Source organism: Typha latifolia, chromosome 6 (assembly GCF_019914945.1).
Source record: "Typha latifolia isolate L0001 chromosome 6, TyphaL0001v2, whole genome shotgun sequence".
Classification (NCBI taxonomy): Eukaryota; Viridiplantae; Streptophyta; class Magnoliopsida; order Poales; family Typhaceae; genus Typha; species Typha latifolia.
The window spans coordinates 12,547,511-12,573,733 of NC_133091.1; the positions used below are offsets into that span (position 1 = coordinate 12,547,511).

General features: G+C 37.7%; 2 protein-coding genes across 3 annotated transcripts; both read right to left on the reverse strand.

Moving 5' to 3' along the window:
- Positions 1-609: 609 nt before the first annotated feature.
- Positions 610-22,623, reverse strand: LOC140790536 (uncharacterized). 2 transcript variants are annotated; one of them, XM_073140655.1, is made up of 27 exons: positions 22,391-22,623; positions 22,197-22,262; positions 21,328-21,414; positions 20,185-20,241; positions 19,982-20,046; positions 19,682-19,851; positions 18,842-18,903; positions 18,682-18,765; positions 16,589-16,745; positions 15,902-16,017; positions 13,052-13,180; positions 11,647-11,718; positions 11,340-11,435; positions 11,172-11,249; positions 9,047-9,178; positions 8,759-8,935; positions 8,434-8,637; positions 8,209-8,319; positions 7,881-8,131; positions 7,233-7,278; positions 6,907-7,155; positions 6,123-6,350; positions 4,941-5,032; positions 3,271-3,499; positions 1,500-1,856; positions 1,035-1,108; positions 610-939 (listed from the first exon to the last, which is right to left on the reverse strand). In XM_073140655.1, exons 1-27 carry the CDS (start codon positions 22,484-22,486, stop codon positions 834-836), a joined length of 3,591 nt encoding a protein of 1,196 aa, XP_072996756.1. In that variant the 5' UTR covers positions 22,487-22,623; the 3' UTR covers positions 610-833. The 2 variants fall into 2 exon arrangements, with proteins under 2 accessions (XP_072996756.1, XP_072996757.1); XM_073140656.1 differs by lacking the exons at positions 21,328-21,414; positions 22,197-22,262; positions 22,391-22,623 and having other exon boundaries at positions 20,181-20,201.
- Positions 22,624-22,971: 348 nt separating this feature from the next.
- On the reverse strand, positions 22,972-25,886 carry LOC140790537 (receptor-like protein kinase ANXUR1). Its single transcript, XM_073140658.1, has one exon. The coding sequence runs from the start codon at positions 25,820-25,822 to the stop codon at positions 23,192-23,194; it is 2,631 nt and encodes an 876-aa protein (XP_072996759.1). The 5' UTR covers positions 25,823-25,886; the 3' UTR covers positions 22,972-23,191.
- Between the last annotated feature and the right edge of the window lie 337 nt (positions 25,887-26,223).

The window sequence follows — 26,223 nt, forward strand, 5'->3', positions numbered from 1 at the left end:
TGACGGATAGTGAGCGTTAGCAATTATATTATCTCAAAATAGGCACAAAGATACAAGACGTCTATTGTCTAATAAATCGGTAGGTACAGAATTTACTCCAACCGTAAAGAGGTAAAGAGATTACGAGATCACCTTTGGCTTCCTTAAAGCCACAAGAGATGGAAATTAAATCAGGAGTTTGCATGAGATAAAAAAAAATATATCCAAAATGATGAATTCCTTATCGCCACAGCATGTCCCTGATGTGCTGAAAGCTAACAGATTTTGGAAAGGAGAAGGTTGGTTAGGTTGTCGTCCCGAGATTTAGGGAGAGATCTCTTCAATGCTTCCGCTTGCAGTGGAACTTCGATTCTAAGTCATGCTTTCAGGTAAGCATAATCTTTTTAGCATCTAGAGCTTCTATATGTGTTAGCCACCACTAAAAGAAATCATAAGAAATATTTCAGGCAGTATAGAGGTTCAATTCTTTAAAACTATTTACACGCTTATGCAAACTCCCAGGAGACGGATGCTCTAACGAAGTACAAAGAACGGCACTATAGGGAAATCATATAGTCATGCAAATGCCTAGTAGCTTACTCCATCAGCAAGTTCTAATGGGTCCAGAGATTAAAACACTATTGGCTCGTGTGAAGGTTTTAAATTGTCCCAACATTGTTCGGTTTTTCCTAAAAAAAGGAACGAGAAATCAAAATTTATACATAATCTTAATACAAGACCTAAGGATTGACACTACCATTAAAATTAGCAACTCTTCTGCTAAATGATACATTAACAAAAGGGATAAATTCGTCAGCTAAGCTTGATGGTTCCAACTAGACTAAGCTGTATTATTATGCTCTCTTTCTCAAAATTGCTTTCCGTGCTTCCTTTTTAATAGACACACCACTTGAACTTAATGGAGCCATTCCTACAGCCATTTGATACAAATCCTTCAACCTGCGGAAATCAAAATGAAACAAAAGAGTGAACATTCATATAATTCCCGATAGTAAATAAGACAAAAAAAGGAACTGTACTCAATATCTACAAACCTCGGCATACTGATAAAGAGAGCAATGAAAGAAAGTCCAAAAATAAGAGGCAAAACTGGAGCAGGTGTTGGTTCCTGCAAGATATAGAAAAATTTAATATCTCAAACAAATTAAACTCTCTAGCACCATGCTAATAAGTGCCAATTTAGAAGCTGAATCAATCGATCTGCAGTTCCCGCATAAGATCATCTACTTAGAAAATATACTATGTGAGGCCCTTAGCCTGGAGATGTTACGATTGGTAATTGGCTTTTTTTCAGCACCAATGTATGGCAAACATGAAACATGGTGCACCAAATAATAACAGACAATGAATAGTAGTAGCTCAATGTGTTATTTGAACCACTGCAACTAATTATGGAACATAGTAAGAAAATGTTTCTGTAGATTTATTCTTCAGCAGAAGACTGGCTTACATCTGCATGCCACTCTATTTGGAAAGTAGAAATAGGAAAATAAAATTACCTGCTTGTGATGACGGTCCTCAATTATATATTTAAGAGGACCCACATGAATGTGAGGTTGTTTTTCCAAGTCAACTTCGACTATCTCAGGTCCAAATCGGTGAGTGTTTGATGGAAGCCCTAACTGAAGCTGAACAAGGTACTTACCCTTGGGCAAATCACGTATCTGGAAGAAGTATGAGAGTGGCAGAGGAAAGGCTGACTCAATCTTGGACGGGTTGCTGGCTAATCTGATTTCAACAGATAGATGTGGTTGTAATATATCAAGGTCACTTCCTTCAACATGACCACTTATGGTGGTTATTTCTGGCTGTTCAAACACCACAAAATCCACACCTTTGATATCTTCAGATCCTACCTGAGAGTGACAAGATCACACATAGTTATTATATTACCCTGATTCTAACAGCTTGATAATTCATGCAGAAAAGGATAAGCCTACAGAAGATTCTTGGTGTGCATAAGTAACTAAGCAACTAACAGGAAGGTGGAGAGAGAGAGAGAGAGAGAGAGAGAGAGAGAGAGAGAGAGAGAGAGAGAGAGAGAGAGAGAGAGAGAGAGAGTAATATTTAATGGTCCACTTGATGGATTGCCCGTAACAAGCACAAAAAAATCTCTTTGTTCCATGAACACACTAATCATGGTTGGGTATGACTAAACATGCATATAGTTAATGCTTGCTCTGAAAAAATGGTTAGTACTATATTAGTGTACATAGTAAAAATATGTGATCAATTATGGCAGGGAGGTCTTTTGCAGTATTTAATATGATTGTACCACATATAGTAAAAAATAAGGTTGAGATGAGCAACAGAAGTCATCTTCGTTCTTCAAGGATAAGGTGCAAAGGTTTCTTCTGATATCAAATTATCAATTGTGTAAATGAGTTGGTTCAATACGGTCTACCAGTTTCTTGCTGAGATTCTGTCAGCTAAGATCATATTACAATCTGTTTTGCTAACAGGAGGAAACAGATGATGCCATCCCGTACCTGATCAGAAAAAGCAGTTAAAGAAAGCAAAAGCAACCTGACAAGTCCAGATAGAAGTAGCTCTTCTACATTATGCATCAGAGATCAAATGGATAATTTTATCTTCATATTAAGGGCTGAAGCATATACTTTCAATGTAACACCGGATAATTAGCCTTTTCTAGGCTGTACAAATGAGAAGCTTCATAAATGTCCAAGATGGAAAAAAGTGGACACCATGAAGGTCCAGTACAAGCTTGCACTTTAATGCTGTAGAACTCATGAATGATTTAATAGAGACAAATTGCTTTTTTTCTGAAATACTTCATGGGTAATTAAATCTTCATGTTTTAGATAAAGTAAATTAGTCGAATTTCACATCAGCACCTGAGTACCCCTAGTGCTCCATTAGGTTCTTTAACATAAGTGGAAATGGACTGAAACATTATCTTAGGACCTTTCATAATTCTATAGGACTTCAATAATATATTTCTCCAGCATGGGAGAACATAAATTACTTGAGGGAGAAGCCAAGAAATTTGAGAATCCTTGGTTCAGAACCAAAAAGAGAGAAAAAAATATTTACACCTCGACCATATACAACAAGAATGGACTTCCGACTACAAATGTTACAAAATATTTGATCCACACAAGAGAAGGATCTGGGTGATATTGAACTATATTAGGCAAAGAGAGCTTGAATATAGAAGAAAATCCATGATCCCAAAACTACAGTCTTTACTGTACTGTTAGATGCAAATGTAAGCTGCGAATCTGTACAAAAGTCAAAGAAAATACTTACATTGACAGTAACATATTCAGGAGAAGAACGTTCAATTGCGGCAACTCCATGTTTTCCCTTTGCCACAGCTCTTATTAAATACATCGTATCAGGGAGAAGTCCTCTAAGGCGAAACTTTCCCAACTTATCAGTTGTTGCTTCCTCATAATAGCCTTTAGTTTCTGATCGTGCTTCAACAAATACACCTTCCTTTGGCAGACCAGAAAGTAATGTTACGGAACCCATGGCACTACAAATAAATACATAATTTTAGTTGAAAGAATAGAATATGCATGATGCAATTACATTGTGGAATATTTGGTTTCAATACCAAAGGATTGAGATTGTCATATCATATTATTCGAAAAATTAGAATGTCATCTATCCTACAATACTAGGCAAACATTTCATGAAAATAGAATGATATTTATCATTACTAGGTAGTGAGAGAAAAAATTGTACAACTAAGCCAATAGATATTTGCAATCGTGGCATTCTCCTGTTTCAGGGACAAACTTGCCGATCTCAATATATTCCTCTATAACATTGGATATTTTATATCTTTACTCAATTGATTTTAACGCCTCTGAAAGCCCATCATGAACAAAGAAATGACACCTAATTTATAAAATGGAATTCCCTCTATGAGATAAATGCAGACCTCAGATCTCAATATATTCCTCTATAACATTGGATATTTTATATCTTTACTCAATTGATTTTAACGCCTCTGAAAGCCCATCATGAACAAAGAAATGACACCTAATTTATGAAATGGATTTCCCTCTATGAGATAAATGCAGACCTCAGTAGCGGCTCGTATGCCACCTTATTCACTTTTCCATTTTGTTAAATACTAACTAATTACCAAGCAATACCCCTACTCTAGAATCTAATATAACATCAGTGTGTACGAGAAGAAGCATTAAACAATAATTGTTGCGCCGACAGGTGACACAGTAATCTCAACCCATCTCCAGCAGGTGATCAGCTGCCCATGCATTGTTTGAGGAAGATGATCTGCCGGCAGCACATCATCTCCAAGAGAAGATCCTTAAACCAAGTGCCAGCACCTCGCAGGCATGGAACTTCATGGTATAAAGCAACAATAGAGCTTCCAACATCATGCATGGCAAGATAGTAGCATAATATTGCATGACAAGATAGTAGCATAGTATGATAGTGAAAACAACTATAGTTATTTCACTATCCACATTTCTCATTCTGTATAGAACTGTTCTTGTTTACACACGAGTGGCCACACCTTACAGATTAATATATGATCACAAAATTCAACGTATATCTATAAATAATGTGAAGTTTAAACACGAGCAAGTATACTTGTCCGTGTGGACTTATAGAAGATAGTAGTTTTCCTTGGTAATGTCTTCAAAGTTCAAACACTACAAAGATGCACTTACTATTGCTAAAAAGCTGCAATGATCAAGTGAAGAAGGGATGAAATGACACATAATAGAGGAATAGAAATCAGGTTAAAAATATTTAAAAAATAAAATTTCAACTGAAAGAAAGTAAATCAAAATAACATCACAGTGTCTACTAAGGAGCTATTGCATGTTAACTACAGATCGAAGTTTGTGGCTCATAGTGGTAGGAACAATTCATAACATGTGCTCAGGCTATTTGACAGATGTTCAAAGGTGTAAATGACATTGAAAGATTCTACTAACCTGTAAGCAACACGTGTTGCATGGAAATCAACCACCCTAGACTCTCCAGACTCCAAGTCTATTGCAACTGCTGCTGGGGAGAAGGAATATTCCTAAAAAGAAAAAAGAAATTAGTTGATTAATACCTCATAAAGTAGACTTGGACTTTGCCAACAAAGTTATTACTATTTTATTTAGGCAAGAAAGATTTAACAAAAATGAGAAGAACTGATCGTTTTAATGGTCTATACATTGTATGCAATGTAGAGCGAGTTATTTATGACTAAGCAGTATGCTCATGAGATCCACATTAATGTTGTAAGTTGTAACCATGTCTAGGCTTAAAAGTTGTCTGCTATCTTCACACTTCTAACTTCCGGGCATATCTACCACAAAGTGAAGAGTTTATTGCAATGAGTACACAGACAAGCAAACCATGGAGTATGTCTGCTTGCTTAATATGAAGCAAGTGAACAAAATTGGACACTAAGGGAAAGCATGGATAAGTCACTAGATAATGTTAACAAGAAAAACTCAAAAACATGGATTTATAGAAAGGAGTTAGCATCAATTGAGAGTTTAAAGTGGAATAAGAATTAGGACTGTGCAAGAAAGCAGATTGTAGACAGTCACATGTGACAAGATCATCTATTATTAATGTAAATAGGTAATCAGAAAACTAAAATCCAAACAATAACACAGAAGTACTACTCCTTTAACCATTCTCGGTAAAAATGCTCATACAAATAAAAAGAAAGGCATCCAAGTGCATGAGACTCCCGCCTACATGGGGCCCGGGGAGGAAGGTTTACAAACCTTCTCTTCATTTTAGATGAGGTTGTTTTCACTTTCCAAGACTTGAAACCATAACCTCTTGGATGCAAGAGGCAAGCCTTACCATCAATCCATCACACCAGGTGATGCCCTCATATGCTCACACAAAATTCAATTTAAAGTAAAACTACAAATTTCTATGAAGCATGAACCAAATCAAAAAGTTAAATAAAGCTTGTATGCTTTATTAATTATTTCTCAATTCAACTATCTTCACATTAGTTGCAACACTATTTCTCAATTCATCGAGTATCCTAACATTAGTGGTTGCTTAAACGTTTAACATAGATCGGTAATTCAGTAGAACAACAAAACAACAAATCATAAGAAAGACAGAATAATGACAGATCTGGTTGTAGCTAAAAGAACCTTTAGCAGTGGACGGAGATAAAAACTTCCAGGAAATAAGTTATCGAAGCTAAAAGCTCCTCCACCACCAGTAACTGAGTTGTTCCTGTAACCATCTTCACCGCTCAAAGATAACAATACAGATGGGAATAATTCAGCCTCTTCTTCATCGTAGATGCGTACGACGATCTGACCAAGCTTTTGACAACTAAAAGAATTGGGACCTACTTGTTTAATAAGATAGCCCAACTGCATAGATTTGAAAATAGTATCAGATAGTTAATTATATAAGACCTTTCAATTACATGTGGTCCCAGAAAGATCCAAGTATTGCATTTCAGGCATACCCATACTAAATTTGGCTGAAGTCGGACTACAACAAGAAAGGACTTAAAATAAAATAAAAAATGAAAAGCTCATAGGATTCTATAATAATTGAAATGGTAAAAGCAGTTTTCCCTAAAAAGATAATTTAGAAAAGAATAAATTCATAAAATTCATATTTCATAATGTCGCTGATATTAGGTCCTGATGCCTATAAAAAAATATTGCAACACAGGAAAATTATGTGCGATCACTTCGGAGCTGACAAAGTTAAGAAAAGATGGTTCAAAAAATCAAATTTTACACAATATTTCAGGAACTTCACAATAGTTCTCTCTCCTCTCATCACGCTCAGGTACAGATACACATATAGACTGTAGAACTTATATATTTCTATTAACGAATGTACTTCTTTAACGAAAATGGATGCTTTCAGTAAATGTCTCATCACAAAAGGAATTTAAATTCAGTTAATGCTAACCTTAGAAGCTTCAACACTATAACTGGTATCATCATACAATGGGCCTGCAGAGAACAAACCATCTTCACTTGTCTGTGTTTCAAATGCTAAATCCCCCTTCTCTAAATGAGCATAATTGCTGTTCCCTGCTGCTATAATCCTAATATTAACACCTGATAGAGAAGGAGACACTGATCCTTCAATGTATAAACCAACTCTACCAACAATGGCAGGAACTGTATCTTGGCATCCATTCTCAGTAACTGAAAACTGTCAATTTCAGATGATAAGTCATAGAAACCATGTGATACAAGATGAAGCAAGAGAATAAGCAATAGGAATCTCACTTGGTGCTGTGTTGGATAAAAGAGAATCTTCTTTTCCTGGTTAGTACTGTACAGATGAGAGAAGATGCAAGAATACATAAGTGTATCATAGATTAACCACGTCACCAACAATTGAGCTAGTAACATATCTAAAACATCTTATGGAATCAAATATTAGCAACAATTTAGGACAAAATCTTGTTTTAACCACAATAAGATATATTTCCCAGACGAGAAAAAGAAACGATCAAGCACTCGGCACTAAAAATTGGGTTGCATCATGTTAGAACCTATTAAACATGTATTGACTGATACATGCATACATGCATATTGGCCACCGGCACATCAGCCACCATGGCAGGCTGTCAAACACATTGGTGGTAGTGTTGGGTAAATTCCACCATGGCGCTATCATGGCGGCGACATGGTCATTTTCTCAAACAATGTACAGAGCACAAAAAGAATTTATTTTATCTCTGCAGAGTAAGAATCAGACATACCCTATCATTCATGAAGTTGGAAATGCACGTACATTATGTGATTTGGTAAGCAATTTAAATTCACCAATACAAATATGGTTTCCATCCACTATCCTGAATAATTAATTGCATAATTATTCTATCAGAAAAGGCAATGCAATTGCGCCAATTTGGTAGACTAATTATATACCTTGAATCCCACGGGATGAAGATTAACTCCTCTCCAAGATCTGCCCAGACTGAATACTCATATACAACCGTGTCATGTTGGCCACTCTTATCAGAAGCCAATCTAATATTGATTGTGTCAACGGGGCTTCCACCTTTCTTAAATGCATCAACAACAATATATTCAGATAATTCAGCAGCAGCATGATGGTAGCCAGAAACAATGTGGATTTGTCCCTTCACAAGATACTTCTTTCCACTAACATATATGGGCTAGAAAAAAAAAAAATATGGTCATACACAATAAACAGGAAATAACAATGCAAAGTCAAAAGGAGGAGAATCCTTACCATTAGACTCGAGGTATCAAAAACTACTGAGCTACCAAAGAAAATGCAAGAATTTACAAAATGAAGCTCATGCTTCCCAGAATCCTCTATGCAGATCTTTTGTGATCCTCTCTGTATGCAAAAGGTCAGGATGTCATGCAGGTTTTTCAAAGTACAAGTTTAGTCAATGTAAATACAATAATAAAGAACAGTACTTCCGCTGAAATCATATAGAAAATAAGTTACCTTTATTAACAAATCTGTTTGAGAAGAATCAGGATGGCGGATATAGGCATCTGTATCATGGGTGGAAATTATGTCTATCCAGTAACCTTTCTGGATAAAAACAATTCCTTTCACATCCTCAGTACCAACATCTAGGTCAATAGAGCTCTGATCCCAGCACCAATTATCCTCTGCAGATGCCGCTGATGGCGTGATCTGTTTAATCTTAAAAAGCACAAAAAAAATTATTAATAGAGAAAGTGGCAACAAAAAAGAATTAATAATTGACAGCTGCAACATAAAGCTAAAGCCATAGGTCCAGGAGAAATTATTATAAGCGAAGTACCTCAAGCTGATATTTTCCAGGAAAGACATTTGTAAACGTGAAATCACTGCCCTCATGATTCAAAGTAATCATCTTCTTTTCCTGCTTAATTCCACCCACTAATCTCACAAGTGAGAGAGAGATATTTTGGCTGCATTTCTCCTTACAAAGTACTTTACCATGAATATTGACCTGCGACTGGATTGAAGGAAAAAATATGGATATTTGGTTAAAGTGATGTTCTAAATTGCTTGTATGAAAGCAACATTAATGGACAACATGACTGAAAAGCTAAGGCCTCATATGTACCTGGAAAAATTCCACACTGAGCAAAGGGCTGTTAACCTTTACATCAATATGTGATGGCGAAAACATCATAAGGCCAGAAGAACTCTCAGAATCTACTGCTAGTGCAGATAACCGGTATTCACCAGCTGGAACCTAAATAATTATTAAATATATATACATTATTGCTAACATTTGCTAAAAGAGAGCAAAAGGAGCAACACTGGCAAAGAAAGTAGTAAGAAAAAGTAAAATAGCAGGGAACAAAGGATTTAAATCAACTAAAACAAATAAAGTTAGTTTTAGGAAGAGATGAAGAAGTCATGACTCATGAGAAATTGAAAATATTAGTTTCAAATTATTCTAGATATAAAAAGATAAATAGAAGGGTTGAGTCTCCAAACATGCCATTATGCCTAGCAGCTCAACTATTTACAAAGATATATAGCTATTTCTTGCACGGGTATGGTATGTCTCCACCAGGTTGTTACGGTCTAGTCCGAGTTAGCCCGAGTCAGTGGGTCAGTTGAATCAATTGAGTCAAGCATTGCTTATTTCATTTCAGATTAATTATTTGGTTTATTCTCTCTCTCTCTCTCTCTCTCTCTCTCTCTCTCTCTCTCTCTCTCTCTCTCTCTCTCTCTCATTACTTCCTTCTCCCTTTCGACCTAACCCTAACCTTAGTCATCAACCTCCTCCTTGCCACAGCGCTTCCTCCCTCTAGTCGAGCTCTTCCCTTATCTTGGTCACCTCTTTCTTTCCCTATTCGTCCTACGTGATTACCTTCCCCCACCATCTATGATCCAAATGTAACATGGATGAAGCCCCACCACCAGCCCAAGACCAACCGTCGGCGACCAAGCCTAGCCACCTCACTAGTAATGCGCATCAACCAGCCGAGGTCCCACCTACTTTGGCCTTCTCCCTCCTTCCCCTACTCAACCCTGCTCGTGGCAGGTTTCCCATCCAAATTAATGACTAGATCTAGCTAGGAATGAACCATAGCCGCAACCATAACCCAACCCGCTACATCCTAGCCGCAACTCACAACCGAGCGCATCCCCATCTCCACTCAAGAGCACTTGCTGTGTCCGAGCCCTACTCGCCCTCACCACTGCCAGCCCCTGCCCTAATTCTACCTAGGTCCTTCCACCACCAGCCGGCCACCACTCATCCAAGAATTCACACCCCACAGCCCAAGATGCGCCCATATCTGCCATCAACCCAGCATGCACCCCGCCCCAAACCGAGCCCAAACCCCCTTTTGGTCTTAGTATAGCCCAAATTGGATACGCCCCCAAGCTTTGGGTCCCATCACAGGTCACCAAATAACAGAGGCCAATAGTTCACATTATCCCCATAATATTCACTTCCATGACAGCCAAAGGTCTCACAATGCACTATCACAGAGATATTTCCTCTCAGCCTTATACTCAACAATCAGATAATCAGATTAAGAGACCATTCTAACCACTCCTTTGATAGGTGGAACACTCACCAATTGCTTGTTGCCCCAACCACTGTCACTGAACAATACCTTAGTTATCATTTGAAGGACTTTTCGATGGCAGTATAGTACTCTAGCTACAGGCTGTATATGTTAGTCATTCCTAAGATCACCCAAGACATTCATTCTATGTGCAACATGCAGGTTTCTCTGTGCTAATCTATCCTATGAGAATTTTTGCTACCAAATCTTACAAGTGACAATCTTCCAGTTCCCTAATTCATTTACTAGACATACCCATAGTCAAAAGAGTTCTACTCCCCTTGGGTTGAGGAACAAAATCCAAGATCTAAAGCAAGATCCTCTGTTAGAAATTTTAAGTAATAGACAGTAATGATCCTCTCCCTTTTCTTTTTAGTGATACAATCTTTCCTGACCAATTAATATGTAGAACATATGGCATATGCTACAAGAAATGCGCAATGTTTGATCAAAGACAAGCTAAAGCAAATGATTACACTCAAAATAAGGATTTGAAGATCAATATATCATGATGTACTTCCAATGTAAAGATGAGCATATGTTTGATTCTTACATGGTAGATAAAAAGAGAAAGCAGTACAGAAAAGTATTCACGACCTATTAACAAGAAACAAGGAAAGAAGTTTACGAGATGAACAAGCACCATCAAAGCCATAGTACCTCAAAACAGAAGCTTCCATTTTCATTTACTAGTTTCTTCTGAGGTTTGAAATTTTCAGGCCCGTGTGTCATTGCCACCTACCATAAATGGCCAATGTTATAGCAATAGACACAAAATTAAAAACTAATTTTCATGAATGAAGAAAAACATTTGAAGTAAGAGACAACCATTGCTTTTGAGTTCGTAGTAATCATCCGCACAACACCACATACATCATAGTATACCGCCTTTATATCATCAACGTACGCCATGTTTGGCAAAACCTAATGGACAAAAACAAGAACCCATGATCTTGTTCCAATTGGTAAGCTAAAAGGTAGAAGAGGAACAACTGGATAGAACACCAACACACACATGCATCTATAATCAAATTATAAAAGAAATAGGATATGTACAGGTGCATTTTAGTTACATGTGAAAGAAACAACTGTAATAAGAATGAATTGAATGGGATAATATCAACAATTGTCTTACCAAGAAATTATCCAGAGTATTGAACTTATAATGGTCCTTCTCTGCCAAAATGGAATAATGCTTGGATGTTACCTAGAAAAAAGAAAAACAAAATATTATAGATATATATATATCTCTTATTGTTATGATGAAGTAATGAAGTTAGTAAATTATAGATGCAAATAGAAAATATACTTCTTCCTCAATACCAATAAATTTAGAAACAGTTCTTGAGTTCTAACCTGCTTGGATGTTTCATTTTTAGATTGTTATAGAAGTATCTAAGACAAAACTACCAAATGGCACTAAAAAAAAAATAAAGTAATAAGAATACTCAACAGAGCAAGGGAGAAGAGCACTCCATTCATTCAAACCCATCAAAATTTAAATTCAACCAGCCTAAAAGTAAAAAAATCATATCTTGTTTCAAATTGCCAGCCACAAGGCGGTCTATATCAGCGGTTCATGCTATCAAGCTCACATCAAAGCATGCAAATTGTTGCAGTAAATCAAGTCACATGGCAGAAGCTAACCATAAGGATAAAAAAAACATCTAAATATTTTTCCAAATCTATGGGACTATACTTTTCCCATGGTTCAAAGTATTGGCCGATTTGTATCGCTATCAGTCATTATCCATCCAAAACGAGGGCTGGAACCAAATTTCCTTGGTTTCAGCCCAGTATTAGCAGTATTAGTCCTATATAGCTGACACATATAGATTATATCAGTAGTATCGATTGTAAACACAAAATCTTGATTTTACTTTTATGCAGACTATATGTGGAACACATCATAAATTGCATCTAACCTAAATACAATTTGAGACATTAATTATTGATCTCTTGATGTCTTGAACACCACATTTATGTTTTCTTCTTATTTTTCTCTATTTTCCTTTTTGTTTCTAGTTTTTCCTCCTTCCTTCCACTCTTTTTTAGTTTTCCTTTAACACCTCTACACTCACCTATGTTGCAAAGATGGTCGTCACTTGTTAGCCTCATCTATAGGAGGTTTTCTTATTGCAGAGTTGATGATGACAATGAACACAGATATTTTCTGAATACATCTGGAATTTGATATTAAGTTATTAACTTTGATATTTTTCACTCTTTGTATTATATTGTTATTATCTTATGTGAATAATCTAAATTTCTTATCTTTATTTTCCTCAACTTTTAAATTTTTTCTATTTCTAACTCATTTTTTAGAATTTAAGTAATTAAAAAATAGTCCAAAACTAAAACAAACCGTACACAATGGCCTAGACGGCCAATACGTACCAGTTCCCTGATGACTGACATTGATACTTAGAACCTTTGATTTTCCATATCTAGCTACTACTGTTAAATTCTTTTAAGCTCATCCAAGTAATAAAATTGATAAAGATACAAACAATATTAAAGTAATCAAGACAGAAATATACCTGATCAAGCTTGTAATATCCCAAATGGTCTGTCATAGCTCTCAGCTGTCCTTCCACTATAATTTTAACACCCTCAACTCCAGCACCAGAGTCATCGAGAACACGGCCTCCAACAGAAAATCCAGTGACCTGTTGAAAAATAAAATGATTGATGATGCTGTTTTAAAGCAATAATAAAAAGATAAATTTTCAGATATTAGAAACGTCTTTCTAACAAGAAAAGGCTTATAAGCCAAGAGCTAACAATAAGTCTAACATATCCATAAATCCATTTTCTCTTATTGTAAATTCACCTTCGTGACACATGAAGAGGCCAAATAAATTAAACTACATTCCTGAAAGACAACTGAAAAATACCCAACATCTAATTTTATAAAACCCAGAAACACAAGAAGACCGCAAGACAAGATCGTCCATAATACAGATCTCAACAAACTCAACTTTTCGTGCTGTCCAAGATTCATAGAGTTTAAGTTTAAGTGCTTGCATAAAATAAATTTATAGAAAAAGATAAGGCAATGGGTCCATATTTGTGCCCCTTGCAGAGCGCTGGTAAAGTTTCATACAGATGAAACAAGGATATTAGTATATTAGATTAACTCTGTGATGGCCTGCCCACCACATTAAAGGGATTCACATAAGGAATGGCACAAGATTGGCATCCATATGTCATTTGTGTGCCGTAGTTCTTATTTAAGTGAAAGAATTTATCTGCAGGAACAATGCCATCTCTCTAAAAATGTTTTTTAGACCAACAAATGAAGAATGCACTGTGTTGTGAATGAGCAGGATATTAAGGAATTGTCCATATGTGAGATCATAATAATCAATATGTGTCTTTCCCACCTTCAAAGTGGATCCTTGTTTTTTGTTTAGTTCACAAACTTAACATTATGAAATCCAAAACAGGGTTGAGACCAATTAGAGTTCCACATAAAAAAGTAGAAAGCCAAAACTTTTGATAATATCCCATTAGGATTATATCAATCATAAAGGAAGAAAGTTGTGTAGGATACTGGCTTCAAAAAATTGTCAGCAACAATAGCCACAGGGTATACAGTATTTCTGAGGTAGCAGCAAATATATTATACATGAGTAGAGGATCCAATAACAAACTTGGAAGCTCTCCAACAGTGACGAGGTAAAAAAGGATCCTCACCATCCCTGCCTACCACCTCCCATATCCATGCAATCACAGTAGTGCAGTGCAAGCACAGTGGCACCATCAAGATCAGGGCGATGTTTCAGATTTCTTCCTGCCTATATTATGCATGATTAGAGGAGATCCAATCACGAACTTGGAAGCTCTCCAACAATGGCAAGGAAAAGAAGGACCCTCACCTTCCCTACCCACTATCCATATCTATGCAATAACAGTAATGTAGTGGAAATGCAGTGCAGCCATTGTGATCATGGATGGTCTGGATTCCTTGCTGCCTCTCCGGTTACTGGAGAGGATCTGCAACAGTGATCGAAAAGCGGAAGAGAAAGGAGAGAGGGAGAGTGATGTAAAATACTTTCTTTTACTAACTTAATTGTTACTAAATATTTTCTGTAATGAATAGGATGGCAATATTTACTTCATTTGAAGATATACATTATCCTTTAGAGCTTAGAGTGTCCTGTTAACTTTAGAACTTCTTAAACATAGGACCCTTTCAAGCTTGGTTGATTAGGATTTAGGAGGTAAATTTACTAGAAATTTTGATATTTTAGTTTTTTATGAATTTACAAGAGTCCTGATGGAATAGTATATTAAACTTTGTAAGATTTAGATTAATTACACTTTGGATTTTATTACATCTCTAACTCTCTACATAGTACTAAGAAAAATATAAAAAAATTTAAGTTATGACAAAAATTTAAGGAACATTTTTTTTTCTGGGAGATTTCATATATAGTTCTTAACTTCTCCCATGAGAACCAAGGGAATTATCTTTCTTTCCTCCATATCCAGCTGGATTATCTTTTTCCTTTGGGAGATTTCATATATTTTCTTTCCTCAAATTACATTTTCTATAGTCAATGCTTACCATATGGTTCCAGAGAAAGTCTTAGGTCCACTAAATAGTAAATTCTATGACAAAAGAAGTTTAATTATCAAGTACAAAATCATGCGACCTAATGAACATCACTTTGGACAGCCAGTTACAATCCAGTTCAGTTTCAATCCAGACTAAAATTTCTCAAGTATCAACCAACATGCACATCCAGTGGCTGTTTGAAGATTTTTATCATTGATGATCAAGGGTCATTGAATTTGTCATTAACTAGTTTGATCACAAGAAATTATCATGTTCTATTCTAGGATCAACAGAAACACGAGATATCTTTTAGGTGTCCGCAAATAGTAGTCTATGGGTCTATCAATTCTGCTTGACAATAGAAAACATTGGTTAGAGCCATCATTAGTTTGTTTCCCCTTTTATCTATCCTTTACTATTTCTCTCCATTAATCCTTTCTTCATGCACTAGAAATAAATATTTTAGCATCAATGCTGAATCCTAATACTGCCAGCAATGTCGCCAATAGAGGACATTCACCATAACATCATGACAAATAAAGAAAATCCATGTTCCTAACATGGATAATAAAGAATCAATGTACCTAGAATAAACTAAAATGTATACTTAGGTGAAGCTGTCTAAGTTTCAGAAAGGAAAAAACAGAGTATAGTATCTTAATGGGTCCAAGACTCCAAAGGTGCATCACTCTTTTAAGCTAAACCTTCTAAGCTAATAAATAGTAACATACAGAATACAATATTTATTCTTAACAGGAGAACAACAGATGGCATTGAATTAATCCAAGGAACTTAAAAGTATGCCGGTCAAATAAATAAGCGATACCTGAAACTTTTGGGGAACTATAATGTGATGATGTTCAACAGAAACAGTCACTGACGGAGGTGAAACATCAAATATTGTATTCTCCCCTTTGTAATAAGGTAAAAGCTCAAAAGTGCCTACAAAAATATCACAAAGAATAAAACACATACAACTGAACACAAGAGGTTTGCTATAAGAATAACAAGTATGCTATAAACAAACATAGTAATCCATATTCAGATGAAACAAATAAATGTACGATAATTGCAAGTTAGAAAGGCATCAGTTCAACAATCATAACATGACAAATATAAATCAGCAAATTTTTAAAATTCAACTAGAAACCGTTGTTAGAGAATCATTACTTTACACTAAATGAGTAAATTCTATCGCCATTTTATCCTTCTTTAGAGAGAGTGGTGTGCTGTTAGAGAATTCCAATACCAAAAACAATTAAGTGCCCACATGGTTTTAACACTAAATTGATCGCATACGGCAAATCAGAAGTGAAGAATAGAGGACAAATCTTATGCAAAGATTCTCCAAAAACAATGAAGTGTGTAAATGTTTATAAGCATATGGAAAAGTAACTAACACACAAACTCATAACAACCATAACTATAGACAACAAGATAAGGTATTATATACTGACATACAAAAGGATTAACTAGACAAAATTATAACCGACTGAAAATGACAAATAGTTACCACAAGGAATTGATTTAAATGTGAACCTCCCAGCCGCATCAGAAACTGCATGACAAAGAGCGCCAGGCCTAGGGGCACTACCAAAACCTTGCGGACAATGAACCTCTGACACATCGTCAGAGTATAAATACATGTGTACTCCCAAAATTGGATTTCCCTGCCACAAGAGAATTACATTAAAATTCAATGTTATAAAATTCTTACACGGTGGATCATTTCAAACAAAAGAAAGTGTTGCATTTGTTTGTTACAAATAACAGCAACAAAGCGCGTAAATGAAATTTACATTGAAGCAACTTAGAATCTCTGCACGAACTGCAGTAGCCCAACTAACACAGGGCAGTTAGCTTGAGACTCGTGATATCCAAGAGGTCTGTCATTTCAATTATTAACCAGATTTATAACGCAGAAAACTTGCTTCAAGAATTGTTCTATAAAATGGACGAAGCAGAAAATATATGTTCGTGCTTCTGTTGTTCTTCATTAATCCAGCAACTAAGTACTTTCTTCCCTGTGTTTCTCCCGTTCTTCATTGACTTTATCTTTGCTAGGCTGCCCTACCTATTAGAAATCAAGCAGTTACCTGTGGACATGCTATGATTGGCCTGAGTGCAGGAATAAAGCCTTAGGCAGGTATGGCAGGGAACAAAATGCACTAAGTACATCAGCAGATGCTAGTGTACAAATAGGATCACTGAATAGTGAGCCAAAACCAACTGGTAGCTCTTAAAACTGACAAAAACTAGGTGTGGAAGAACAACTTGAGTACTTGACTACAGAGATCTAAGACAACTTAAGAGCGGATCAAAACTGAGCAGGTACAACCTATATCTTGTAAATTAATCATCAGAATAAGGAAGCCGAGAAATCAATCATAAGGCTAAATATGGTATAAGCACAAAAATCCAATTAAAACTAATTTTTCCATGTATTTAACAAGTTCAACAGTTATACTTAGTGCTTAAAAGACATCACATATTTTAGTATACTTCACAAGATGAAAACTCGTCATTAGAGTTCATGCTGCCAGATTTTCTTAAAAGTACAACTAGGTTAATTCCCATCAAGATTTACCACCAATCAATACCATACTCCTATCCAACTATTTTATCAGTTATGCTAGTTAACAATTATGATTTGAAGGTTCATGTACCTCATACACTCTAACATCAAGAGTTTCTCCAAAGGAAATCTTGCTTTAAATTGAAGAATTAATATTATTGGAAGGAACATTTTATATGTAAGATATAGAGGTTATGGTTCATTGTTTGATGCAATGTGCCTCTTTTCCAAGCTTTGGATAACTTCATATTACTTATAAGTACAAAGTAAAGCGACTCTCAGCCAACTCAATCAGATTTTATATGGGTTAGTCATACAAACAAAGTAGAAAAACATTGCGGAGAATGTGCCATCTATGGCCATTCAACCTACATCAAAGCGTGCTCCTCAGCGTACACTGTGTCAATGCATTAACCATACTGTTGAGTGCAGACAGTCAGTTAATAATTTCCCATGTTGACCATAGACAACAACCAGCCTGTCAGTCTTGTACTAAAATGTGGAAGACTAGGCATGCATATTTTTGGCCCAATACTAGTCAATTTGGCATGGGCATGCCAAGCCATGATGACACCATTTCTATACCTTAATAGAATTTACTGAGTATTGATACTTGACTTCCTTTTCCCAAAAAGAGCAAACTAAAAAAACATAAGAAAAATTTTAAATGCAAGTGTGATCTTAGTCTCTTAGATACTACATATATATATGTGTGTGTCTGTGTGCGCTCGCGCGTGCGCAAAACATTGCATAGTCCAAGAGAAAGTAATAACGCACATGCTCTGAAAACACCTTTAAGCAATAAAAGAGGCAAAAACTAATGCACCAATTTGCACATGAATGGGAGAGAACAATAGCTAATAAGAACACAAAGCATTCGCTCTAATATCACTAAATTTTATATGTCAGCATATACAGTTGTACTAACTCACAGTCTAATATCAGAAAAACACAAAATGATGTAAAGGTAAATAGTTAAATACCAATGTATCAGTGCATACATGTTCAGGAATATGCAACTACTATAATACCTGTGCAACTACATGGCCATGAAGATCATAACCAGGTACAAAGAAGATATCATCCACAACTGTGTTCCCAAAGCCCAAATTTACCTATGTAGATGAATACTAAGAATGAGATGGGGAATGACCATATGATCTAGTGAAGGAATCAGCACAAATCCCAAACCTCTGGTGAACCTCTAAGTTCAATTTCTAAATCTTGATGGGATGCCCGTAATTTGTATTTTCCTGCACAAGAATATCAAAAGGCTTTTAGCTGCCATACATCATAAAGCTTGAATTACCACAAATTGGCAAAATATGTGCTTATCTAACAAACAATAGATTCTAAGAGCTAATAACTTCATTAACCTTGCAATCCTAATGATACAGCCATTAGACAGATGAAATATTATTATGTGAGTTGTGACAATAGATCTGCAACACTTATAAACAAGACATTGTCATCATTCAACAAATGTAACCCTCATCCCATCATAGAGGTGCCAAGTTTGCAAATTTGTAGCAGAATTTCCAACTGTGAACATCACATCAGCCTTTTATAAGACGATAGTAGAGTACTGCCCAGAGAAACTACAGGGCCTTACAATCTATTTTACTGACCATCATTGTGTGCTATGAAAAAATAGGAAAGAAAATATATCTTTGAGGATTATGTGAAATAGTCTAACATGCTCCACCGCCTGTACAAGTTGAGATGACTTATAATGGAAAATTGCACGTTGTGTTTTTGAAATAACATCATGAAAGAAATATACGTCTGCCAAATATCTCGAAGAATAATTAAACACAACAAAAGTACTTGCTAGAGAGTGTCACAACTCACAAATATCAGTACAACACATTCCTTTTTGAGAGTACAAAACAGTACATATTAAGATAAGGCACAAAGCTGGAACCACACAATATGAAGAAGAAAATAACATATGCCCAACAACTTCATGTACAGTTAGATTCTTTTTTCTTGATTTTAAACCAAAAAAAGGAAATTTGAAAAATGACAAACCTGGAACAATATTCGTGAAGGAATAATTCCCAATAGTTGATGTGAGAACAGATGCAATACTTTCATCGGAGGGTGATAACAACTCTACTTTTACACCAGAGGGTCCTTTGTCCTTTGAGGGGCAACTCCCACCACCAACAGCTCCAATGACTTTTCCTGATATCATGAACCTACAGATATATGTAGTCCGGAAAGGACCAAGTAAGATATGCCCTTCAACAAAAGCCAACAGATGCCCATATCTCTTACAAAAAGAAACAGAAAAAAAAAATTTAAATGGAAGGAACATGGTCTACTGACCCAGTAAACCGGAAATTAATATCAACATTTTCATTACAGCCATTTTGGTCAACGACAACAGGCACCTGGAATTTGATACCCCCAAGCAGAATAGGTCAAATAAAAATAGATAATCTAGAAAATAGGTAAAGATACAGAATATAGGATGGGTGCATATGCAAAAAATGTATCAGTCCAAACATATAGTTGTGCCACCAACCCACATTATTAGGTTCCCATGACCAACCGTTAGGCCCCTTCACTCTGACAACGAATGAGCCCTGTGAAACCAGTTATCGACAATGATAAATCAGAATAAGAAGAAAGAAAGATAAAAAGAACATATACATGAGTGCAGCCATAGAACTCTTGACTTCTTGTTGCTCTTTTCTAGGTTGTGCCACATCAAGCATGCATGAGAATTTCAGAAATTGAGGGACCGGATAGAATTTAATCCATGATATTCCAATAATATTCCATTCATTAGGTTCCTCAAGTTCATCACAAATTAAAACTAAATTCATAAACAAGCAGTGCCACAACATATCATTTGAAATTTCTACACTGGCTTCTATATGGAAATATATAGCTAACTTGTGCCAGAAGAGTCTTTTCCTAGTAAAGATTGCACTGAACTGAAAGTAGAAGGAAACTTGGTGCAACTATATGCTATATTTTATCAACAATAATAATGCCTTTCCTAAAGAAACAGGAATGGAAGAATAAATGGAAGTCTGGAGCCCTCCTATAGAAGAGCTAAAATAACCTGCTATTGTACTATTTTCAGAAAATGTTAATTTTTCCTCTTGCAGATACAGATACATTATGAACTCAAAAATTTGTTGCACAGAGATTAATAACGCTAATAAGCCTCAGACTGAGCTACTTTGACATTCAATAGTTTGCAGTTTGCAATTTGCTTTTATATGCAGATAAACTTGGATGTGAAATCATGTAATCATGAAAAGAAAAAAGGTCACAACCTTCACTAATCTAAATGAAAGGAAGTAAGGAACCTTGTTGTCTCACATCCATGATGAATTGGAGGACAGCAGCAGAGAACATAACATGGATATTTTCCATCTAGAAGCTAATTGATTTTTTGTCCCTATCCAAAATGAATGATATGGTCATAGAACTAGAAGCATGTAAATATTAGTTCATTAAAATCACCAATGATATCCTGAGTGCAAGAGAATACAGCTTACAAATTTCTTTGTCAAAGTGTTCCTAATTTTGTAAGAGTATGTTTCATTGTATCTAGAAATATAACACAAATCATTTAGAACAACACAAATTATTTAGAATGACACAAATCATTTTCCATAGCCAATATTAAGCAAAGGTAAATGTAGGAAAACAAGTACCTTGTCATAAACTGGGATGAAGTAATAACCATTGGGGGCACATTGAGTCCTCTCCTTGACCAATCCATCAACTGTGCAAAGCTCAACCTAAGGTAAAACTTACATTAGATCTTTTCAACTGAAATATTAGCTGATCTAAAAGAGGTAACTTCAATCAAGAAAAATTCCCAAACATAAGGTTAATGAGAATGTAAGTATGACAAATTGAAAAAATAAGTAATTAGGTGAGCATTTAGCTAAAGAGATCCAATTCTTTTCTGCTTAATTATTCTTCTTTATTTAGAAAAGTTGGCAACCACTATCTGTCAAATTTAGAACATGCTCAGGGCATAATAGTCGGGCATGAAACATTATGTTCTATTATAGGCAAATGGATGTTTAGGAAAAATGTACGACGTCCCATTCCACTATATATCATAGATTCAAAGTTTTAAATGGGCTTCCTTCATATAAGACTACAACAGAAGAAAAAAACAAATGATGTTTCTCCCAGTCAGCAAATAGAAAGGCACAGGACATTTGAGCAAGAAGAAGCCTTAGTGTACTTATCATGTCCAAGACTCATTATAGATCAGAAGGTATCATTCACTTGAAACAAGAAAAATTATATGGCGTAGTTCCTATGCTGTGTGCAGATTCTTTCATTCTCCTTTGACTGACTAAAATTTCCAGTTCTAAAGGGCAATCTTTAAACTTCTCAATAATTGAAGAAATTAACATTTCTCATAATGTCATCTCTTGATAGCGGAGGTTCTTTCAGCGATAAGGACGGTTACCAACAAGTGGTCTTGACAGTTATACAACTAACAACAGCTAATCGAACACAGAAAAATGAATCTAAGCGTATGTTTCAACAACTAAGAGCATACCGTGATGTGAGAGTAATCCAATTTCGCATCAGAAGCCTTTCGCGATCGGATCAAACCCGAGCCCGCCTAACAAAACCACTCACATTTCAAGAAATCAGAATCAATGGAGTTCCCAGATTAGCTAAATCAAGAAGTCCCAACCGGTGGAACCAACGCGAAAATTATATCAAGAATTCAATCCATCCAAATCTCACCTCGACAAACCCGCCGCAGCCATGGATCGAGTCAGCCGCGGCCGACGAGGCGAGAAGAGCGATCGCGAGGTAGAAGAAGAGATCGGGGACTGCCATTACTCCGATCTGAAAGCACGAGATCTAATCTGCATGAGATGAATCGAGAGAAAATAGATCACGATGGGATCTTCTCTATCTCTCGTTCAAGAACTTCAACTGAAATAAAACCCTACACACTTCTATGTAGATCCAAACTTTAGACTTTGGGCCGTTGAGGCCCCTTATATAAGCCCAACGTCTCGGAAGTTTGGATGATTATAAATCTTAACGGTTGTTTTTGCAAATAACCACCTAATTTTGAATTTATTGTTACAACACCACCCTTTGTATGTATATTTGCAGAAGACCACCTACTAAAAGCATCATTCTTGATAAGAGACAAAGTGTATCATTGTATTCATCATCTTGGAACAATGGGAAAAAAAAAGGCTACCAGAAATAACAAACAAACTTTATAAAGTAGATGACACAAAACATTGCATAGGTAACCAACAAATAGATATACATACAAGCAGGCACTTTAAGAACCAATCAGAATGTGCTTCAACTCCAAACACAATATCCATAGAGAGATCCTGTTTGTGTACAAATTAGTAGTTATATAAGGAACAGAATGATATTAGAACAGGCCAAAGTCCAAACGAGCAAGAGCTTTAATCAATCCCCTTTAAATGCTTGTTGCTGGCCAACTATTAATACTACCTTTGATTTAACCCAAAGCAGTGATGATAATAAGAAGAGCTTTTCCTCTTTTCTTCTCTTCTACCGTCCTGTTGGATTTATGAGCTGAGAGAAGACTGCACTTGTGTTCGAACTATCCGAATCCTCGCTCACCTCGCTGTCTCTACCAACTGGGTGGTCGCTTTCAATAACCTCAGTTGCAATTGGCTTCCCACCTTCAAAGTTGTCTTGCAGTTGCAGAGCAAACTCGAGATTCCACAAGACATCTCCCATGGAAGGCCTATCTACGCCATGATCACAGAGGCATTTCTCTGCGGTTTCGGCGAACTTCTTCAAGCATTCAGGGCTGATCTTATCCTTGACGACAGGATCAATGATGTCTCGAAGAGCTCCCTTCCGTTGGCAGTTCATTGCCCAGTCTGCAAGGCTGACTTGCTCTCTTGGCAGGCCTGGACTTAGAGCAGGCCTTGCACAGAGCACCTCAAAGAGGACTACACCGAAGGAGTAGACATCGGATTTGTCTGTCAATTGTTGCCTCCGGAAGTACTCAGGATCCAAGTAGCCAAAGCTGCCCTTCACCATTGTGCTGACATGAGTCTGGTTCATCGTCGGGCCTGTCTTCGACAACCCGAAATCCGAAACCTTGGCGACCCATTGCTCGTCTACTAGGATGTTGGTGGTCTTCACATCTCTGTGGATTATGGTGTACTTTGCACCGGTGTGAAGGTAGTGAAGTCCCCTGGCAGCTCCAATGCAGATCTCCAGTCTCTGCTTCCAAGACAATGGAGGCTTGTTGCTCTTGTACAGATGCTCTCTTAAAGTACCATGAGCCATGTAATCGTACACCAAGATCATCTCGCCGTTCTCCTCGCAGAATCCGATGAGGGAGACCAAATGCTTGTGTCTTAGCTTGGAAAGCATCTCGATCTCTGTTTGGAACTCGTTGACACCTTGCTCTGAAGAAGGATTGGATCTCTTGATAGCCACGTTGGTCCCTCCATCGACAACTCCCTTGTAGACCTTTCCGAAGCCGCCGACGCCGATCACCAACGACTCGTCGAAGCTCTTCGTCGCATGCTTGATCTCCGCGAAGGAGAAATGCCTGCAGATCGCCGCGAGATTGCCCAAATGGTTACTCGCGGTGCTCTTGCCTGAGATGGTAGACTTGCTTCCAGTTGAGTGAGTGTTCGCGCCATAGAGAGGTAACCAACCCGACGTATTAGTGGACTCGTTGCCGAGGACCTTCTTCTTTTGATTGTAGACTGCGAAGCAGATGGCAAACACCAAGCCAATTGCCGCAGCTCCACCTGCAGCTTCGCCAATCACATGACCTTCGACGCCAGATTTGGACTGAAATCCAGCTTGGGTCGACTCCATTTCAGCATCTACAAGCATCTGAGATGGCTCGGGGTTGAGTCCAACCAAATTTCCCTTCGTGTCATTCAACCTAAAGATCTCTAATCCATTAAGAATGGCGTCATAGAACTCTGGCTGCGTTGCGTCCGTTGGATGCAGTGCCACCCATAGCTGCTCATCACCAGGGCCATCTGCCATATACACTGCGAAATCTTTGTACACTGGCACGTACTTACCGGAGCTTATTGCCATTACATCAGCTGCATCTTCGGCTGTCTGGTTGTTGACAAAGATATCAAACACCCTTTGATTGATCTTGGTCAATTGGATCTCACAAAAGTGTAGCCTTGCTATATAGGTGAAATTGGCATCTACTTGGAAAACCCATGTGAGATTGAAGTTCTTGACGACATCTGGATCAGGGCCCATCGATCTCGCAGTGCTGTATACGCCGGCCGGCGCAATGTACTCCGGCGTGTCCTTCGAGTACCGGATCTTCGCCTTATCACCAGCATCGTACGTCACGCCGAACGCCGCACCGTAGATGTACGGGGAGTCGTCATACCACATCCGGGACAGCCCCGAGTCATTCCCTGGAGGCAGATATTGCCCGCCGACGTTGAGCCGGTACAGAGTCTCCAAGGTGGCCCCGCCCATATCGACTGTTTGGTCGGAGAACCCCACCAACGTCGCCGGCTCGCTGTAAATATCCGGCATCGAGATGATCTCGATACCATTGACGAAGGCGTAGGAGCCTTTGTGCTTATCCGAGGGCGTGAAGGTGAGAGTTAGAATGCCGTCAGGGGAAGGAGGAAAGGAATACTCCTTGATAATATAGGCTTGAGTCAACGCCTCGGTGGTGATGAAGGCGCTAAAATTTTGAAGCAGAGTGATGCCACCGGAAGCGGAGACCGAGAAGTAGGAGGCGTTAGGAGCCAAATCATTATAAGTAGATGGATAGAAATATAGACGAACCCAATGTCGATCCTTTGGGCCGACGGAGAAGTTATAGGTGGATTCCGCCGTGAAGACCCGCGCAGTCATGAACGGGACCGGCGAGGGGAGCGACGGGTCTTGCGATACGGCGTTAGCCGAAGCCGACTTCGACGAGGCCGCGAGAAAATTGGACTTGGCGTCGGACACCCATTTCCGGCCATCACCGTCAGTGCCGTCGGCCGACGACCCACAATTCAGTAGAATCACATCTGCCGGCTTGTAACCGCCCGCCCCATTCACGATGCGGACGCCGGAGAGGAGCAGGGAGAGGGAGATGAGGAGTAATGTGAGATGGGTCTTAGAAATTATTGCCATAGAAGAGGACCCAATTGAGAAAAATGTAGCTTTTTGGTCGATCATTCTTTTGGCGTACAGGAAGAAGAGAAGAGTTGTAGCTATTCCTGTACGCCGTTGGGTATCCCTTCCTTCGGTCAGGTGACGATGGATTTGGATCAATCCATGGTCGGGAATAAAATTATAGCTGGGATAAGGAATAGGAGCAGAGGAGAGCAGAGAGCATTCATTTTTGTCTCTGTCTTCTTCGCTGGTTCTCCTCCGCTTTGCTGGTGCTGCTTTGCCTTTCTCTATTGTGGAGAATTGGATGGCATTGACTGCGGAATGGAGGACGTTGGAAATGGGAGAAGAGGAATAAAAGGCGGAATAAGTTGGCTACTATTCTTGAGCGGGAAACGTTTATTCGCTGGTGGGAAAAAGGTGCGACTCGCCGGGTGGTTCGCGGCGCTACACGCGGACTTTGGTCT

Bases quoted from the DNA above. Each gene is read 5' to 3' on its own strand.
- LOC140790536 (XM_073140655.1), bottom strand. From the start codon at position 22,486: ATGGCAGTCCCCGATCTCTTCTTCTACCTCGCGATCGCTCTTCTCGCC. The intron at 11,250-11,339 runs GTTGTCTCTTAC...CATTTATGGTAG, and splicing joins CTACGAACTCAAAAGCAATG to GTGGCAATGACACACGGGCC. The intron at 8,320-8,433 runs GTAACTTATTTT...TTTTGCATACAG, and splicing joins AAACAGATTTGTTAATAAAG to AGAGGATCACAAAAGATCTG.
- LOC140790537 (XM_073140658.1), bottom strand. From the start codon at position 25,822: ATGATCGACCAAAAAGCTACATTTTTCTCAATTGGGTCCTCTTCTATG.